This window comes from Mytilus edulis, chromosome 9 (genome assembly GCF_963676685.1).
Source record: "Mytilus edulis chromosome 9, xbMytEdul2.2, whole genome shotgun sequence".
Lineage (NCBI taxonomy): Eukaryota > Metazoa > Mollusca > Bivalvia > Mytilida > Mytilidae > Mytilus > Mytilus edulis.
In genome coordinates this window covers 72,012,101-72,034,075 of record NC_092352.1, presented here as the reverse complement: position 1 = coordinate 72,034,075, position 21,975 = coordinate 72,012,101, and the positions used below count along the sequence as shown (strand labels likewise).

At 31.3% G+C, this 21,975-nt stretch overlaps 1 protein-coding gene across 1 annotated transcript; it reads left to right on the top strand.

The window, feature by feature from the left end:
* The first annotated feature begins 510 nt into the window (after positions 1–510).
* Positions 511–21,570, top strand: LOC139488971 (uncharacterized). The gene is made up of 11 exons (XM_071274962.1): positions 511–664; positions 3,086–3,154; positions 3,729–3,944; positions 5,200–5,342; positions 6,902–7,079; positions 11,040–11,150; positions 14,457–14,648; positions 15,836–15,970; positions 19,039–19,092; positions 19,996–20,074; positions 20,918–21,570. Exons 1-11 carry the CDS (start codon positions 535–537, stop codon positions 21,405–21,407), a joined length of 1,797 nt encoding a protein of 598 aa, XP_071131063.1. The 5' UTR covers positions 511–534; the 3' UTR covers positions 21,408–21,570.
* The last annotated feature ends 405 nt before the right edge of the window (positions 21,571–21,975 follow it).

Sequence of the window (21,975 nt, the reverse complement as noted above, 5' to 3'; positions counted from 1 at the left end):
AATAAAATTGAGAATGGAAATGGGGAATGTGTCAAAGAGACAACAACCTGACCATAGAACAGACTAACAGCAGAAGGTCACCAACAGGTCTTCAATGCAGCGAGAAAATTCCGCACCCGGAGGCGTCCTTCAGCTGGGCCCTTAACAAATATATATATATTAGTTCAGTGATAATGAACTCCATTCTAAACTCCAAATTTTACACAAGAGACTGAAATTTAAAATAATACAAGACTAAAAAAGGCCAGAGGCTCCTGTTTTGAACACATTTACGTCGAACACGGGCGCCAAGTTGATCTAACCCTGTGTGCCAGGTGATCTTAAAAGAGAAATCCATAATTTATCAATGAATTTTTTACTATGAAAGAATAAATGTAAAACAATAATAGGGCGGGGACAGTTCAATCCGGATATCATGTAGGGCTTTTACAAGAAACGACATGATGCACTTTAATTTTACAATTAAGAGAAAACCAAGTCTGGTTCATATACATATATAGTTATTTCCTTCCTGATCAGATGTCGTAAAAGTACATGTTTATAAATCTTTCATTTAATCACTACTCAAACATGTGTATAAGTCTAAATGAAATTAGATTGATGAATTGTGTCATACACATATATGTATTAGGAAATTTGTGTTCTCAAACATATCCGTCTGCATGTAAGTTTTTTAAGTTTTAATGTGTATTTCTTAAATGTGTGGTGTCAGTTTCACTGTAAAAGAAAATAGAATAAACACAAGTCATGTCTTCTTTGACTATTAATGACGTTAAAATACTAAATCCCTGTGATGTGTTTTAGTCGATTTTAGTCTCTGATGCATGATTTTTTATTATTAATTGGTTTTGGCTTTTAACTAACTGTCAGTAACTGCGAGTACTCTCAAATCGTATTTTCTTGTTAATTCGACCTGTTGATACTGTTCATAATGCTTTTTGTTATTTTTTATTTATATGGATCTTGTCTGTACACCAGCTTTGATTATTTGTAATATCTTCAATTTTTCACTTATTCTTACAACATTTGTATAAACTTCAAGATTATAAAAAAACCGGTTTTTTTCTAAAGTGAACATTGATTGGTTAAATATTTCTCAGTCATGTTCTGTGTTAGGATTTGTTTGTTAGCTTTTTGGTCATGAATGTTTGTCTCTAATATTTAATTAACTGTGCATTTGTATTCAGATATCGCAGATCAAATTTATTCGTTCATTGTTTAATCATACGTTTTTTTATTGAGTTAAGTCTGCCAATTGATATTTTATCGTATGTTTTTCTTTGTTGTGATGTTATGCTATTGTTTCAGAAAAAGGGAGAAGGTTTGGATCCATTAAAACGTTTAATCCCGCTGCAAATGTTTGCACCTGTCCTAAGTCAGGAATCTGATGTACAGTAGTTGTCGTTTGTTTATGTAATATATACGTGTTTCTCGTTTCTCGTTTTGTTTATATAGATTAGACCGTTGGTTTTCCAGTTTGAATGGTTTTACACTAGTAATTTTGGGGCCCTTTATAGCTTGTTGTTCGGTGTGAGCCAAGGCTCCGTGTTGAAGGCTGTACTTTAACCTATAATGGTTTACTTTTTAAATTGTTATTTGTATGGAGAGTTGTCTCATTGGCACTCACACCACATCTTCCTATATCTATGACAACATGTTAGCATGTTAACTGATGCATTGTGGTAAAACAACTGTTATTTTAGATAAAGCATTCACAACATGTGTATAACTATTTTTTTCATACATAATGCTACTGCATTGTCTTATAGCTTAAAAACATATGAAACTTCAAAAAATTATACATATTTTTTTTATAACTAAAGGGCTAGTTTTTATCATGAAACTTATGTATATATGAAAATTCAACAATTTGTCCAAATTAAGGAGATGTTTACTTTTTCAAATTGTTTGCTTCCAGCAAACAATTCGCCGACATGATTTCCGTATGCAGCGTGACCTTTCTCATAAAAATCCTGTGTCCGCGATACGCAAGTGCGAATTGAAAACCAAACGTAAACATCACTCAAACATGAAGATAAACTATATCTTATTGTACCTGTTATACACGTACTTACCTGAATATTCATGATTCTTTGTTGATTGTTTACGAACGGGTGACAATCGTTAAACTTCTGCTTCAAAACACGACCCTTAATTAGCTACCATATTTTCACAACAACACTGACCAATTGAAATATTTGTTGACGATTATACAAAATTTATGCAAAAAAAATATGTTAAAATCGCGACTAAGTTTATGATATATGTATGCATAAGTTCAAGAATTGGATTAATATTATTTCCACCAGCCAATCGTTTCAAATGACTTTAAAATAAATAAAACAAAATACCGAATACTAAAATCAAAAGCTCAAACAAAGCAAACAAAACCAACGAATAAAATAGAACTGTCATTTTCCTGATTTGGTACATACATGTCCTTCTGTCGAAAATTGTGGATTTAACCTGGTTTTATAGCTAGCTAAAATTATCACTTGTATGACTGTCAAATGAAATTGCATTCTATTGACAACAATGTGTGAACTAAATAACTCTTAACTAAATGAAAGTATGAACATATAATGAGAAAGTATGATAAGGCCATGCTTTTTAGTTTGTTTGTTTGCTTCATGGTGCCTTACGCGACTTTCATCATCTTTAACTTTATATTTCCATACTATTCCTAGCACTTACAAAAAATAGTTAGGACAACAAACCTTGAAACTGAAGTTGCATGTGCAAAATTGCTGGACGATTTCTTACGTGTGAATTTGAGATGGACATTATGTTATACTGAAAATGGAAATATATGCTGAATATTTCATGTATTTTTTTCTAATCTTCCGGTTGATGATGCTAGTGAAGCCACATATACATGGGACATAGCTGCCAATACATGTTTATAAAATCATAGTTACATTATATGTGAGCGTTAGCGCACTGGTATCCAAATTATATTAACCTGTTAGCTTTATCAATAACAGTAACATTAGTTTAATAGTCTTGACTATTTGTTTTTTGCAAGTTATATTTGTTAAAATTTTATCCCACCATACATAACAACAAGATTGTTTTGTTTATCTAGATTCAACAGAAGATCTAAACGGTATTTGGACTGAACATACTACATTACAATCAACTCCTTATATAACAGGTATTCCTACCTACTTGTGCATTTTATTTAATTATAATATAGGTCTTTACTTTGTGTAACTGCTGCTGTAACTGAATTGTATCTTTTTATTGTTATTTTAATCAGTATGCGATTCATAATGTATTTTATACATTAAACTATATGAAATTAGTTTATATCATGCAATTAAAAAATGCAATTAATTATCCTTAAATTGTTAACTCTCGTCATCTTTGGCTAATAGATATCAGTAACTCTTGATGAAATAGTAACAGCCATAGGGAACGCAACAATTCACTTGATACATAAGTCACACTTCGCGTAATCATGAACCTGGATAAGTTTAAGGAATTGTGGCTACTATTTTGATACACAACAGTCAACATTGGTCATATAAAAAATTATAACAAGCACACTGCTCATAGCAAAACAAGTACTTTCTGTATGGCAAAAAAAGTTGAATTTGAATGTGCAAAATTGATGCTGGACGATTGCTTTCGTGTTAGTTTGTGATGACGATTATACAGGAGATGAAAATATATGATGAAATTTCCATATGTTTTTTTTTTATTTGTTACATGTACTTGTCTTTCAGTTTTTAATGTGAGTGAAGTCAATCATACATGGGATAGAGCTTCGGATAACTGTGTAGATGGCTGGACATTGTCTGGAAAGGACATATTCAATTCGTGTCGTTCAGAGACATGTCAGACTATCAATGCAAATACAATGCTGCCTAATGTAAAAGAGAAACCTCCTTTTCTTTGGGTTGATGGTTATGCAGTACGGTCCCCTGTCATGGAATACTACGGTAAAATAATTGATTTTTAATAGTTTGACTATTAACACTCATTGTTTTTGTTTCGAAATTATAATTATTAAAAAGAACATATGTAGAGTTAGTATAATACAAATTGTACTGCACCAGATACGCATTTTCACCTTAATATTTCTTACGCAATGCGCAGGGATAAAGTATTTTAATGTCCTAAAACTGAAACAAACGTAGAAGGCTAATGAAAAAAATCCAACAAAAGTGAAGCAAAACCCGGATGAAGAACTGATCTTTATGATGAAATACAATATGTTATTCAGCATGATTTCAAAATTGTATGCTAGTAACAGCAATATTTTTCTTGTCAATTACGAAATTTGCGTTTTCGATTACACTGTTTGCGATTAAAGTATATAATCTAAATGTGTTATAATAAGAGATACCTATACTGATCATGACTGTATTGACATGATTGGTTGACTTGAATTTATTTTAGCTCGTAAGTTTAATTAGGCATCTATTCCTACAGACATGTTTACACATAGATATATATGTTAACCTATATGGTTAATGCACGAGTGTGAGTCGGTAAGTTGTCGTTTATTTTTACCTTATAAAATGTAAAATGAATATATATTGCTTTGCGTTGCGCAGATCAATTGTAATACAATACCTCACTATTAGCTCAGTCGTATGTTCTTGCGTTTTATCTAAAAATAGATATATATGATCAAATAATTATTCTTTTGCAATGCAATTAAATAAAGCTACGATGAAACAATATTATTCGTTGGACAAAGTCAGGGTACGAAACTGTTAAGTCAATTACAATTGTCAAGAAAATATTATGGAATAACCGTTAAACAAATGATATCAACTATGTTCATTATGTCGTAAATTCATTTCCTTCCCTTTTCATGAATGTAACCTTCTGAATTAGACTATTTACCGGGTTTGTAAAAATATGACCAACACAACAGGAGCATGTGGAGCAGAATCTGCTCAGATTTCGTTGCACCTGAGACTTCCGTTTTTGGAGTCTTTAGTTTTCTATGTTGTGTCTTGTGTACTATTATTTTTCTGCTTAACTTTTTCTTTTTTTAGCAACGTCGTTGTCAATTTTTTTCCTCTCTTCCCCTCTGGTATCTTTCGCCCCTCTTTTATCAAATACATTTTTATCCAGAATTTTTACAAACATTCATTTTGCAATCAGTCATTCATTTAACGGTTAATCTGTTAGTAGTTTATTTTTTATTGACTTTTTAATTATGTTATATTTTTCTTCTTCTAGAGTGTTTGAATTTTACGAACGTCAACAGTACAGCAAATGTATTAACACATAGAAAAAAGATGATGCATAATGGAGTCGAAAAGTGTTCTCTCTTTTGTCAACAAGATGGAAACTTAGAAAACAAAGACTTTATTTTACTGCAGGTATAAAGAACACTTTAACTTGTTTAAATATATTTGGTGAAATGAAATGATGCATATACTCATGTATCTTAAACACATATAAAAAAGAAGATGTGGTATGATTGTAACTATGATAACACTTCTTTAGATCCAAATGAAACAAACATTTAAAACTATAGGCTATCTAACTGTCATTAATAATGAATAATGAATACACCCATAGCACATATTCAGCTATAAAATTAACCGAAACGAAAAATGTAAAACAATTCAAACGAGAAAGATAAGATCATGACTTATGAACAAAACAATAACTAAAAAACAAATATGATATCGAGCAACAAACAACAATTACTGAATTTCAAGATCCTTCGGACATGCATTTATAGTTTTTTTTTAATATCTGTGTCATTTCGTCTGATGTGGAAAGCTGTGTCATTGACAATCATACCACACCTTCTTTTTATATACATCCACATCACTGAATATTATGGTGATAAACATGTGTAAGGCATGCAATGTATTTTTGTCCATCTGAAGAGTTAAGCCTTTTTCATCTGATTTTTATGTTTCGTTCTTTTGTGGTACTGTTATGCTACAGTCCAATGTTTGGGGAGGAATGGTTTCCCGCTTACATGTTTAACCCCGCCCCATTATGTATTGATGTGCCTGTCCCAAGTCAGGAGCCTGTACATCAGTGGTTATCGTTTGTTTATGTGTTACATATTTGTTTTTCGTTCATTCTTAATACATAAATAAGGCCGTTAGTTTTCTCTTTTGAATTGATTTACATTGTGATTTCGAGGCCGTTTATAGCTGACTATGCAGTATGGGCTTTTCATATTGTTAAAGGCCGTAAGGTGACCTATAATTGTTAATTTCTGTGTCATTTTGGTGTCTTGTTGACAGTTGTCTCATTAGATATTCATACCACATCTTCTTTTATTTTATAAACCCTATCCTAACATGGGACAGTGGAGTAACAAAACATAAATGGAACAAACTATAAAAATCAGTTGAAAGGGCTAGAATCATCAGATCGATACAAAGCAAAAAGACATTTAACATCTGAGGTCTTCTTATGAATCAAAATTACAAACTTAAAGTAGCTTTTATATAACCTGTAAATGAATTATTTATTTTTTTAGGTTCGAACAAGTACGTTGTTAAGTTCACATATAATATTTTGTACAAAAGGTAAACTAGGAGTAGACTTCTTTCGCGTCTAAATGTTTGCTAAGCACAAAAGCTTCTTTCAAACGAGGATTTTAAAAACCAAAGTGGGCAAAAGATACCAGATAGACAGTCAAATCCATAGATCGAAAACAACATTCAAAACTATATAAAGTTAACATTTTGATACACGTAGTGTAGCTGGTGTCATGCTTATATATGTATTCGATAATATGGGCGCAGAAGCCATCTGTGACAAAGATAATTTATATCGCTAATCAAATTTATGATGAATTAAAATTGCAACCGGATACCAATCAAAATTTTAATGGCTTAAAACGACTTAAAAGTAAGTAAAATATCTCTTCTCTTGTTTTCTTAACTATAGTTATATTTAATATAAATAGAATGAAACCTGCTATTGCTTACCAAAGGAAACGGAAAAATCTTGGAGCAGCAAATTAGACGTTTTACAAAAAATATCTACCAAAGACTGCGATATACGATGTGATGATGACAAATTGGACAGATGTGGTGGCAAAACATATTTGTTTTCGGCTTATAAACTGATAGGAATGCAGATGAGTAAGTTTGAATCATTTTAAGGAAAAATATGTAAACAAAAACATATCAATTGCAAATCTTGAATTCATTAATTAGTATGGCGTTCATTATCACTGGACTAGTATATATTTGTTTAGGGGCCAGCTGAAGGACGCCTTCGGGTGCGGGAATTTCTCGCTACATTGAAGACCTGTTGGTGACCCTCTGCTGTTGTTTTTTATTTGGTCGGGTTGTTGTCTCTTTGACACATTCCCCATTTCCATTCTCAATTTTGTTGATTGTCTTTAAACGGGTTTCGTTAGATGTATTTCTCTCTCATGATAAGTTAAGCCTTTTGCAACTGAATTTTATAGTTCGTTCTGATGTTAAACTGTCGCACCACTGTTCTAGGTTAGGGGAAGTGTTGGGATCCCGATGACATGTTGAATCCCAACGCATTCTGTATATATGTGCCTAGTCAAATGCAGGAACCTGCAATTCAGTGGTTGTCGTTTGTTGATGTGTTTCGTATATGCTTTTTGGTTGTTTTTTAGCTAACCTGGCCCAAAGGGCCAAGTGAGCTTTTCTCATCACTTTGCGTCCGTCGTCCGTCGTCGTTCGTCGCCGTCGTCGTTAACTTTTTACATTTTGAACTTTTTCTAAAGAACCACTGAATGGAATGAAACCAAACATGACATCAATGTTCCTCATGAGGTGTTGTTACTTTGTACCGATCCTATGAGAAATGCATACAAATGACTTCTTTTAGAGAAACACTGAATTGAATGAAACCAAAAATGGCATGAATGTTTCTTATAAGGTGCTGACAAAGTGTTGTTACTTTGTAGCCGATCTATCATTCAAGATGGCCGCCAGCGGGGGACTTAGTTTAACATAGGACCCTATGGGAAATGCATACAAATAACTTCCTTTAGAGAATCACTGAAAGGAAATAAACCAAACATATCATGAATGTTCCTTATGAGGTGCTGACCAAGTGTTGTTACTTTGTAGCCGATCCATCTTCCAAGATGGCCGCCAGCGGGGAACTTAGTTTACCATAGGACCCTAAGGGAAATATACAAATGTCTTCTTTTAGAGAACCACTGAATGGAATGAAACCAAAACTGGCATGAATGTTCCTTATGAGGTGCTGACCAAGTGTTGTTACTTTATAGCCGATCCATCATCCAAGATGGCCGCCATCTGGGGACTTAGTTTAACATAGGGCCCTATGGGAAATATATACATATGTCTTCTTTTAGAGAACCACTGAATGGAATGAAACCAAACATGACATGAATGTTCCTTATGAGGTGCTGACCTAATGTTGTTACTTTGTAGCCTATTAACATCCAAGATGGCCGCCATCAGGGGGACTTAGTTTAAACTAGGACCATATGGGAAATGCATACAAATGTCTTCTTTTAGTGAACCACTGAATGGAATGAAACCAAACATGACAGGAATGGATGCTGACCAAGTGTTGTTACTTTGTTGTCATTGCAACATCCAAGATGGCTGCCAGTGGGAGAACTTAGTTTTACATAGGACCCTATGGGAAATGCATACAAAAGTCTTCTTCTAAAGAACCACTGAATTGAATGAAATCAAACATAGCATGAATGTTCCTTTCCTTATGAGGTGCTGGCCAAATGTTGTTACTTTTAGCAAAATTTTATATTTTTATATGATTTCAAAAACCGAAGTAGAATCAGTTGAGCGATACAGGCTCTTGAGAGCCTCTAGTTTTGTGTACTTAAAGTAGGCCGTTGGTTTCTCGTATGATTGTTTTACATTTGTCATGTTGGGCCTTTATAGCTGACTTTGTGGTATTGGTTTTACTAATTGATGAATGCAGTTCGGTGAGTTGTAGTTGTTACTGTTTGAGTCATTTGGTCTCTTGTGGAAAGTTGTCTCATTGACAATCATACCACACCATCAGAATAAATGAACTTCGCATGTTACAATTTGACAAGCCAACTCAATCAAATTAATTTTGTAATATATTTTTCATCTTCATATTAACACGCTCTTCGATTTTTGTTAAGTACATGTTTTTTGGATTCATTATGTTTATAGTACAGTGTGAGTTTGTAGAAACCAGAGATATATTGTAAAAAAAACATTAAGATACACTCGATGGGGTTTTTTTTTGTATTGATTTTTATAATAGTAATTTTGGCAAACATCCTGTTTCTTTTAAAAAATGAAAAGATTCATCTTCTTCCGTAATTCCATGTCATTACCAATACCAACGAAAATGTCTCGCTTAGAAAGTAAAATTATGCTTATTTTAAAACCGAAGTAATCAAAGACATTTATACATTGTAGTAGGCAACATGAGTTGTAAAAAATGAAACATTCAATCGATTTGTAGAGTTCTATATATAGGCGAGATAATTCAACGAAATGGTATAGTCTAAGTGTATTCTTTCTTTTTCTTTTAAATGTGGAAAGTCTTTTCCTATACATGTATGAACAAGCTGACAATACGACGCAGAATTAATTCACAAAAAGGTCATATTAAAGGTTGCATGAATACGGATTTGATAATGCATAGATATATAAATGAGAAGAATTGTTGACCAGTAAATAATTCAATCATTTTCAGATTTTGTTCATGTTTTTTAAACTTATTTTTGACAAAATTGAACCAAAATTACCGAATCATTATTTTCTATTTCTTTTTTTTTACTTTGGATTCATTATAATTTATGGGGTATCAATTTTTGTTGGATTTATGGACAATTGATTCAACAGTAAATATAACAACACAATTTTTTTTCTAGATCATAGCTAATGCCCGTTTATTTGTCTTAAACAAAGGATAGTGGTTATACATATATATATATATTTTTTTTAATTTGGGGATGAACATTTGAATACCTCTTTATAAATTTTGTGTTCAACAACAAGGTTCCTAAAACCGACAGCTCGCATTTATCTAGCATTCTATTCTTTTGTTTGTTTATTTGTTTATTTGTTTTTGATTTTGTATTTTCTAGGGGGTGAATTCTTACGTTTTAAAGGTATGGTTAATAGGAGTCGTGTTAGAACTAAACTTCATTACACATTAGACTTTCCTGCTGTGCCGTAAATGATATATATTAAATGGTTCATTCAAATAGTACTCAATATATACCGTTCCATGTCATGATTTTCTTTAAAGATGGTAGTAAAAAAAATCAAGGGTTAGAACAATGAAGTTGTTGCCGTGTCTTCAAAGTTTTAATGTGAGCATTGTAATATAATCGACTGCATCTTAATGTATCATAGATAAACATGAAAGTATCTCAGTGAGGACCGTCTTGTCCAAATCGTGCGTGTTCTTTGCATATTGATCGTCACTTGTCAATTGAGTTTTCTTTATTTTACGATTGATAGTTACACCTCTCATTTTTTGTAATTGTGTTGTGTTTATCGTAAATTATATTTCATCATGCTTGGTATACCGATGAAAGAGTGAACTGTAAATCTGCACCATTTACTGAAATTGTTTGAGTTAAAATTGATAACAAAAATACAATCCTGCCTTTATAAATCCTATGATTACCAAATTTCAAAATTTCAAACTAGGTGGTTATAAATCGTCTTTTTTGTAGCGATTTGTTCCAATAGTATTTGTCAAGCATTCATTACTAATAAAAAGATGAAATAATTAAATACCTTCCCTCATGTGTTTTCCACAGACATTGCTACTTAATAAAATGGATTCAAGTTGTAAATGTGTTCATTGAATGTCAATGATAGCACTTTTAATGATTTATCCAGAAGGTTCACACACATTTTTTGTTATACAAAAGGTGACTGGTAATGTTGGGCCCGTTTCCCAAATGTTTGTTAGAAAGTGATCACAAAAAAAGCAATCTACAATATAATAAAAATGTAACAATTGCATTATCAAGTTATTTCATTCTAAAATGTGTTTCCAAAAGAAGAGAAAAACGTTTGAACAAAAATATAAATATAAAACTAATTGTGACAAACTACAAATTACAGGTACAGAAATCGGAAGAAATTGTTTCTCTACGTCTGGCAGAAATACACAAGTTGAACCCACTAATTGTAAAGAAGCATTAAAGTTTAAGTGTGAAGAAGTGAAAAAAACAGGTATGTTTATGATCATATTGCTTTTTTTCTTAATTGAAATCTTGAAAGTCGAATTATGATCTTATCAAAACAAAATAGATTAAAAAATGCAGATTCTATGCCTCTCTTTGTCTCTATCTTTAACAGAAAAAAAAACACGAGGAGCATGCAAACCATCTGTACTATTGACATCTTCGTGATAGTCTGGCTTGACAAGGAAATTGGTTATATTATTTCGATTCAACAATAAACTGGAATAATGTTATAGACTTCAGATTGTAGAGACACGAAACACAATATACCAAACGACATTTAAGTTAGTTTTCGTGTTAATTCGAAGAATGTGATATTTGAACATCTTTCAAAACGGTTAGTATTTCATTACAATATTTTACCTTACTCGTTGAAGGGAACATATAAGATAATGACAACATTATGCAAATGCTATGATATACATAATAAAATCCTGTCCTAAGTCAGGAATATTCGTTTAAATGTCTTTGAGCTTAAGATTTGTTTCCACGGAGTTTGGTTTATGTGTTATTTTACTTTTTGTACATTTATACATTTAATCGATTTATTTGACTTATTGATTTGTTCTATCCGTATTCGATTTGCATATTTTAATGACTTTTTTGTCGAATTATATGCATCACATCAGGCAGTTTCAAAATTCTTTACTTGACAATTCATACACAAAAAAATGAGAAATGACACATGAAAACATTAAAATACGGATATCTGACTTATATATATATATATATATATATTTTATTATTTATAATTTAAAATTGTATCCCATATTTTAATTATGGGATAATCCTTTTTTTTTTTGGCTATATATGTTATAACTACGCTGATGTTACAGTTTTAAATAATTATCCATAATAAATGATTCCTCTCTTTTGTCAAGTAATACAGTATTTTACTTAAATTATATTACAAATTTAGAATAAGAATCAAATATTAATTCATCCAAATCTTTTTTAATTTCGTACTGTTCACATGTAGGAGTTGGTACTGTTTTATAATTTGATATCATCAAAGAAATGCAAAATATAGAGATATATTCACAATGTGTATGTAAAGACTGTATTGGCATGCAACAAATATTCGAAATGTGCCTATAACACCAAGACGATTTTATACTTTTTGTCCAAACACAATTGTAACTAACTGTATTGCTATTATCGGGATTTTGAAATATATATTATAGTATTTATTGCTTGTGTTTTTAGTTGTGTGTTTAAATTGTAAAAATGGGGGTTCGGAACTATTCTACTGCGCATAACTTCACGCATCAATTACCATGCACACGGCAAGTTTGTGTCGTAAATTCACTATTATTTTTTTTAATATATTGATTGATTAAAAATGTTATTTTTTTGTATTTTTGTCACTAAGCGTTGTCGTTATTATGTGTATCTGTGAAAAACTAAAAATGACATTCCATCCAATTTAAACCATTTTCCCGCCGACATTTTCGGTTTTAATTTCAAACTATCTGTTCTCCTTTTCGGTGACCTATATTTTTTATTAGCTATTTCTTTGGGGCTATATTTCAACTTTTTATATTACAGTTTTGGACGAAGTGTCACTTTTTTTTATATATATTCCGATAAAAATATGCCAACACCTCTCTTTCCCCTATCATTTCATTGAAAAATGGTCCCTTTTACATATCTGTTTAAAAGTAATGTTTTGAGCTTGAATGGTCCGGGACCCCTATCTATGTTTGACCAATTTGATTCACTCTCTTTTAGGATTAAAATGACAAAAAATATGGCAGTTCTGACAAAACTTTGAATAGGTCCGAGCCACCTTAAGTGTGGACTTTATTATATTACTGTTGACATATCACGGCTGTACATTGAATCGGCATTCGATTTAATAGAAAACAGAGAACTGTAGTATTATAAATTGGCAACATTAAAACAAAGAATTAAAAGAAAACGAATATTAAACCTTACCTAAAATTATTTAAAAGCATTCGTTCGGGGTCTGGGTTGTACCAACTTTCGACTTTCAACATTTGTTTAACAATAACTTGTTACGATGACGGCTATAACACAATCGTTTTAAACTTAGTTGAATAAACATTGATATATATCACGCCAGCCATTTAAAATGCACACAAGTTTTACAGTCAAAATACAGTAGAAGTTGAAGAGCATTTATATTTATACATTGTTTCAGTTTGATGATATATTTCATTTATCAGTAATTTTGTGTTGTGACTTGTTATACGTTGTTCAATATTTTATCATATCAAATTGAAGTTTTAGGTTCTTAGTACTCTTTGTTTATCTATCAAGTTTGATCGTCAATGATAAGTCTATTGTTGACGAACGCGACTTTCAATCCTGTGATCTATGTTAAGATTATTTGGTATACTAGTATATGATGAAATAGAAAATAAAAAAATAATATACGTTACAAGAGACATCTGACTTATTTCTATAGAGTTGAGATAAAACAAAACAATATTAAATGAAGTTAAACAATTAGCCACAACTGTAAAAGAACCGATATGATGGCCAAAAAAGAGTACTGCATGAGGTCTATTCTTTAATTCAGAATTGCTTCCACCTTGAACCAAATATCAATATGTGGTACTCTCGGGGACAAACAGTCTGAATAAGTAGTAGCGACTCTCTGGTAGCAAACACGTTAAATGTCATAAGTTGACTGCACTCAATTGGCATTTCGACAATTGTTATTTTTTCAGTGATACCCCTGGACAATATTCTTTTCAATCGAAAACCTTATGAAAGATTTTTAAAGCTCTTAAGGATGTTCGCTGCTCAGTTTCAAAATAAATAACTTTTCATAAAACTAGTATGTATTGATAGGGAATAAATTGAGGAATCAAAAAAGCCAAAAAAATATAGGGGTCAATGTGGTTGTTTTGGAGATATTAGCCATTGGAATTTTGGCGGGAAAATGTTCTCTCTTGATTTTTCATAGCTTTATCATTGACCAGTTAAAGTTCTCAAATACTATTAAAAAATAAATAAAATTTTATAAGACTTTTACAAAGGATTAATAATTATACATGTAAAAGATTTATAAAAAGAAAAATGGGGGTTCATGGGGAAATTTTTTAAGGCATTCAAATGGATAAAATCAGAGGATTCCGAAAATCTGACAAAAATTCCAAAACATGACAAGCAGACATCCTTAAAACCAAAAAGGACTTAAAGTAAATTAAAACCTGCAACTTTAAATATACGGTCGTTTGAAACGAAATAGTTTCGATTGATAGTCGATCATTGATGATCATATATTTTCATTATAATAACTAATTTTTATTTGTTTAACTTGCAGATGGAAACAGGAGTATTAAGATCAAATGTTACGACTTCATGTTTAATTGGTATGATGCAAGACGAACGTGTAATCAATCTGGAAGATATATTAAACGTTTGAACAACAAGTGTGATGATACTAACAAAGATTTTAAGGCTGGTAAACTGTGGCACAATACGTTTATTAAAGAGAGAATTATTTGGAATACAAGTATGATATAATATTTTCATATTAATATTTTGACGACGAAAAGTATATGCGCCTATTGAATTGTAAAATTAAAATGATTAATCAAACATGCATTCCATACAAAATTTGAAAGAAATTAAATATGCTTAAATGTAAATAACAAGCTGCAGTGCGTACTTATTTACACTTGTTGTAAATAATAGCTCGATTTTAACATGTTTAAGCAACCATAAACTATAGTTGGCAGATACCCATTATTATTTGTAAATGCCTAAGATTCATTTGAATACTTTTAACTCGTTATCAACAATAAAAATGCTTGCATTCTTGTTGGCATTCAAAAAATTTACAATCATTATATTTTTCAATAAAGATTATACGAAGTCTTTCAAATAGTTTGAGTTATTTTGCTTATTTTGTTATAATTCTGCTATGCTGATAGTTTGCTGAAAGTCCATCCTGTAACCTTATCTAAGATGCATTAAATTATGCTTTATAAAAGTACCTACCATGTACCTAAAATGTATTTAACAGTGGTTGATGTTCTAAAAATAGACACAAAGACATCAAGCGAAGTGTCAAAGCAGAACTATATTATAACAAATTTATCTCATATCGGCCTGGAAGACGTAACATGTCTTACTATTATATCTTAAAAATCGCCTCTTATCACTAACTTCACTTTATTTACATTAAAAAAAAGGAAACATGGTACGATTGCAAATGAGACAATTGTCCATTTAATATCGTATTCATTGGATTTGATTAAAAGCCACCACATGAAACTTCAACATTGAGGAGAAAAACATACCATATAGTCGTCTAGAAAAGCCTCGACAGAAACAGTATGAATAATTAAATTGAAAAAAATAACGTCGTAACGTGTAACAAAAATATTTTGCGAACAAACAAATATGACAGACAGATAGTAGTTTCGTGATTGTGCATAATAATTTTAGTAGGGATAGTGTATCAAATTTGGAAGTAAAAAAATAAGGTTACTTGCATATGACAACAGTATCATGAGTATAGACATACATTTTTTTTCTTCTTTTTTCTTAATTAAAGCATATAGTTTACATAGTTTTTATCATGATTTTAAACTGCATGAATTCAATATGAATCCTGCTACCGGATTGTTTTCATTCCTTAACCAATGTTTAGTGCTTACATGTATGTGTTTTCAAACATATTGTGTTTGCATTTAGGATTTGTAAATGACATGGAAAGGAACCAGGGATTCAGTTGTTTAGCAATGAAGCTAGCTAAAAATTCCGAGTACATTCTAACAGCTCAAAGTTGTAACAATAAATACTATTCTCTTTGTCAAAAAGATGTTTCAGGTATGTTACTCATATATCAGTATATATATATACTATATCATCGTATTATACTATATGTTTTTTTTTAGCTCACCTGGCCAAAAGGGGAAAGTGAGCTTTTCTAATCACTTGGCGTCCGTCGTAGTCAGTCGTCCGTCGTAGTCCGTCGTCCGTTGTCGTCCGTCGTCGTTAACTTTTACAAAAATCTTTTTCCTCTGAAACTACTGGGCCAAGTTTAACCAACTGGGCTAAAATCATCATTGGGGTATCTTGTTTCAAAATTATGTCCGGTGACCCGCTAAACCAACCAAAATGGCCGCCCTGGCTTAAAATAGAACATAGGGGTAAAATGTATATTTTGGCTTATAACTCTAAAACCAAAGTATTTAGAGCTAATCTGACATTAGTTAAATTGTTAATCAAGTCAACATCTATCGGCCCTGAAATTTTCAGATGAATCGGATAATCGTTTGTTGGGTTGCTGCCCCTGAATTGGTAATTTTAAGGATTTTTTTCCGTTTTCAGTTATTATCTTGAATATAATAATAGATAGAGATAAACTGTAAACAGCAATAATATTCAGCAAAGTAAGATCTACAAATAAGTCAAGTGATTAAAATAGTCAGCTAACCCCTTAAGGAGTATTTGCTCTTTATAGTAATTTTTTACCAATTGTTCGTAAATTTTTTTAATCTATTAAAAAAATCTTCCCCTCTAAAACTACTTGACCAAATTTAAGCAAACTTATCCACAACCATTATTAGGGTATTTAGTTTTAAAAATATGTGCGGTAGCCCAGCCAACCAACCAAGATGGGCGCCATAGCTTTAAGTAGAACATAGGGGTAAAATCTAGATTTTGGCTTCTAACTCTGAAACCAAAGCATTTAAAGCAAATCTTTCCAGGAATTAAATTGTTTATCAAGTAAATATCTATCTGCCTTGAAATTTTCAGATGAATTGGACAACTGGTTGTTGGGTTGCTGCCCCCCAATTGGTAATTTTTAGGGAAATTTTGCCGTTTTTGGTTATTATCTTGAATACTGTAATTATAGATAGAGATAAACTGTAAACAGCAATAATGTTCAGCACAGTAAGATCTACAATTAAGTCAACATGACCAAAATGGTCAGTTGACCCCTTAAGGCGTTATTTCCCTTTATTGTCAATTTGTAACACTTTTCATTAATTTGTTAATTTGGTAAATTTTGGTAAGTTTTTACAAAATATTTTCCTCTGTAACTAAAGGGCCAAGTTCATTACAGATAGAGAAAATTGTAAGTAGCAAGACGGATTAGTAAAGTATTATCTACAAACACATCACCATCTCCAAAACACAATTTTGTCATGAATCCATCTGTTTCCTTTGTTTAATATGCACATAGACCAAGGTGAGCGACACAGGCTCTTAAGAGCCTCTAGTTTAAATTAATGCCGGGTACTACTAATGATTTAGATGAAAATAAATTAATACAATTGTAAAGGAGAAGCAGAAGATAAATCAGGTACATTCAATCTAATAAATCGGGAAAAAACTGATTTCACTGTGAAAAAGTTAAACAAAGATCGAACTATAGAATCTGATGTCCTAATCTGTGTAAATTTAAAAAAAATACACAACATATGAAAATAATTGTCAGTATTGATGACAAGTTTTGTAGGGGTAAAACAAGTTACTCGATTAGTGTCTTACTGAATGTCTAAAATATAACTCTAAATCAAACATGTTGATGTATTATTTTTCTTTACATAGACCTTGTTGAATTCGAAAATTCTAGCTATAACTACAAAACACCGAAACGCTGTATGTCAACCATGAAAAAAGTATATTCAAATAATTTTATAAATCAGCTTTGTAAAACAAAATCATATAAGATCTTACTATCAGATATGCAATGCAGCTATGTATTAAGCAGTTATATTTCGAAACAAAATGGAAAATCAGTGTAGTAAAATTTGGCTCATTAGGAAAGATATAAAGTTACTTTGGAAGAAATAGACCCATAAAAAGTACAAATTATCATTTTACAAACATTTTTACTTTGCAAACGATATACATGTATAAGTACACATAGGTCATATCTAAATGTACGAGCTATAAAAAAAATATCAATAAAACTAATATCTGTTATTTTGTTTGCAATAAGATTATTAATGATATTTTTTTTAGTGTAAACGGTTTTATTATTGATATCGCATTTTTCTTTTTGTAATAAGGTCAGAATATAGACGGTACACAAACATTCACATCTGTATCCCGCATAGACTAATTAACTTTAAGTTTGTTTCAAGTTCTGGGACTTGTCAAACGATAAGATACTCAAACGTAAACAAACAAATTACGAGATTAAAGAAAAGTTCATAAAAAACAACTGTCCTATTCCTGACTTGGTACAACATTTTCTCATGTTAAGGATGGTAGATTAAACCTAGTTTTATATATATCTCATCTATATATGTAAAACATATTACAATTCATAAGTCGATGACATACTGATTATATCCACCTGGGAAAAAACGAAAAATGACCGAAAGTCAAAAACCAGTCTGCAAAACCAAAGACTGCACAAGACGAACCAAACAAAACAAAGCTGCTTCTATATGTGCTCAAGAGGAATTTGCAGGTTATGATCCAACTCTGCTCGTGTGAAGATTGGATGAATAGGTTCTAAATTTGTTTAAAAGAAATGAATCTAAATGTCTCGAATTTTCGAATCAGATGTTCAAACTGTGTACTGCAACAGAACTAAGCAGTTTGGGTTCAAGTTTACCACTTGTGAAGGTTACGTTGCTTTGAGGTTATAGTTAAGTTTGATGTTAAAGTGTATCAAACTCTTGATTATTGAGTTACTCTAATGATGTAACATTTAATTATTTCATAAAGGCTCTAAGTTTTATAAAAGGATAGGAACTGACAGTAGCCAATACTTAGTTTTGGGGGAATTACAGAGCTAGATAAGCTCCTATTTGCAACACTCTCCATTCACTGCTTTACTGCATTATGTTTTCTAATTTGTTTTGTAAAATAACTTCCAGATGATAAAATGATAAAATGAATCTAAGAAAACTTTTTTTATTTTGTAAACATAGATAGTATCCCGCAGAACAAGGAACAGGAAACAGAGGATACACAAACTGCAGAAGGTAAACTTGATATAGATTACTGTATAAATGTTCTGATAAAAAGTGCAGTTTAATATCGGCGAAATTTTCTTTGTGTAACTATTATTTTAACATGATTCTTCTTCGTAGCTTGGAACTGTATATATTTGGCTTACAAAGCTTCTGAGATGACAGGTTCTAATTTGAATTTAATTCTGATAGTTGTGTAATGTTTAATTACATTGGCATCATATAGAAATAAGGAGATGTGAAATGATTGCGAATGAGACAACTATCCATCCATGTTCAACTGAAGTTTAAGCATGTGTCTCGAAGTAGTTATAGACAACCACAGGCAATTGAACAGCTTTCACAGTAAAACCAGCTATAAAAGGCTCCGACATGAAAAACATGAAAAAAATTAATTAAGAAAATAAACAGGATAATTTATAACAAAAATATGACAGACAAAAAAACAAAAAATGACCTACAGTCTCCTAACTGAGGAAGGAAAGAAACATAAACATGATAAAGAGTGGTGCAGGTTTTAAAATGTGTGTAAGCGCTCAATCCTCTATGACCATAGACAGTAGTATACAACAAAAGATAAGAACAAACTATACAAATCATTTGAAAATGGCGTAAGTCATCAGATCCATACAAAGCACAAAATATCAGAATAAAACGAGGAACTGACTTGGCAAGATATTTATCCATCCATTATCCCTATAAAACAAAATAGACACAATTTACAGATCTGAGCTCCAGAGTACTTGAGGATATTAACACTAGTTTAAAGACAATATATTTATTCATCTAAGACCATATGATTCCTTCCTACAGATCCAATAAAAGTAACAAGAATTTTGAAAAAAAAACCACGCACACGGGTATTCCCTTTAATTTTTAACACATAAACTAGAAATTATTTTATTTCATATTTAGTTAGTATGTATGTTGGAATAGCAGTGGCACTCACCATATTGCTAATATTGGCGATAGTTCTAGCTGTCTATATTAGAAGGTATGTTCGTTGTTGTCGCTTCAATATTCATGAACATAATCAAACAAATTAGTTTTTTTGATAATTCAGTATATGGTTATTCATGTTTAAAACATTCAATAAAAATCATTCATGCTTTTTTTTTTATCAAAGTCAGGTATTTGTCCAAATATGAACTTGCCAAACCTGCATTGCATAATGATTAAGTGTAAACTTCAATTTTACACCAAATAGAAAAAAAACTATCCGAAATCGTTAAGGTAACATGATATCTCAAATATTTTGTTTCTTGGGTTTCTCATTATCTATAAGCGAATGCTATTGAAAACACATTAGAAAGCAGCGATGGTAAATAAAATTATCAATTAAGATCTTCGAGACACATGCTTCACTTTCTAGTATCTATAAATAAATCGACTGTCTTCCATTAAGATATGAGAATGATTCAGCAAAATGTTAAAGCGATAGAAATATAATTCAATTTTTATATTAGTCATCATGCTTAGTAGGAATTCCAAAGTGTTACTACACGAAGTAAAAGTCTAAAACATGTCACCATATAAGGGCACTTGATTGAGTAGATTGAATTTAGGTACCTTTTTATCCGAATGCTGCTATAATTCAACTGATGCTTGTTAGACCCCCATTTAACGTTAGACACCATCGTTTATATTGTATAAAAATGAAGTTTTCAAGAGTTGATGATCAGCAAACCAAATAACATTTTTCAATGATAAAAATAAACAGGAATCAAATAAAAACAAAATAAGCCAAAAAAAACGGCAAATTACAATACAAAAGTCATTACTATTTCTGTAACGAAACGGACATTGTTGATTATTTACTCCTGTCTTTATTTTGTAGACGAAAACGGTATAAGCACAAAGATCTATCTGCTGCACCTGATGTGTATTATTCAACAGTGACAGGCGACCAGATACATGAAAACCAATCTCAAACACTAGATGGCGCGAACGCGGATACAAGTGATGCAAATATTATGCTTTCGGAAAATAAAATCAACAGATACACTGGTAATGATCAGCAGGAAATCAACCAACAGGGAGCAATGTATGAACAAGCAGGGTTGCAAGATAGCAATGAATATGATGTGTCAAGTACGTGCCGGAAGTACAGTCCGAAGGTCGAGGAGGATGTCTGCTATTATGATCACAATCGGGATGCTGATACGATGTATGATGCGACAGATACAAAAGGATTGATTCAGAGAAATGAGATGAATCAAATATATGACCATACCAGAGAAATTAATGATGATTATGATGTGTCCCACGCCTATCGACAGCAAGACAAGACTATTAATGAATCGGTGTATTCCCAATCAGATTTCTGATTGCGTGACATCATTTTTGAACCTGAAAGTGACATTCACAGAATCAAACTATAACAGGTTTATGACGTGCATGATATAAATATTTTTTTGTTTATTCTTAGCTTTTAAGAAAGTTGTGTTTCATCGTTTATTTTTTTTTTTGCCATTAAAATTTTAAGTAACATTTCAGTGTTATTTATAAATAATATATACTATGATCACAAGATAATTGAAAAAAAACTGTTGGATTAAACCTGTTTTTATAGCTTGTTAGTCCTCTCACTTGTAAGACAGTCGCATTTAATTGCATTATATTAATAACAATGTTAGTGCAAAACATATATAAACGTCAAAAAGTAGGGTTCAGCAATCAATGTTGGGGTATAATCTTAGCATTATAAAAGCAAATATCTGTTCAAAAAGATAAATTGCAGCGAAAATCGATCGTGTATTGAACATGTTGAATGCAGTTCCATTCTTCTCTGTTATTAATTCTATGACTATGACTTCATGTATGTACATTCAACTTAGAGCAACACTATTGTATCATAGTTACAATCATAATAATTTAATAAGAAATATCCGAAAT

Excerpts from the sequence above, each read along its gene's own strand:
- LOC139488971 (XM_071274962.1), top strand. The coding sequence starts at position 535 with ATGTTTATAAATCTTTCATTTAATCACTACTCAAACATGTGTATAAGT. Across the intron at positions 19,093-19,995 it reads GGATACACAAACTGCAGAAG|TTAGTATGTATGTTGGAATA; the intron begins GTAAACTTGATA and ends TTTCATATTTAG. Across the intron at positions 20,075-20,917 it reads CTAGCTGTCTATATTAGAAG|ACGAAAACGGTATAAGCACA; the intron begins GTATGTTCGTTG and ends TTTATTTTGTAG.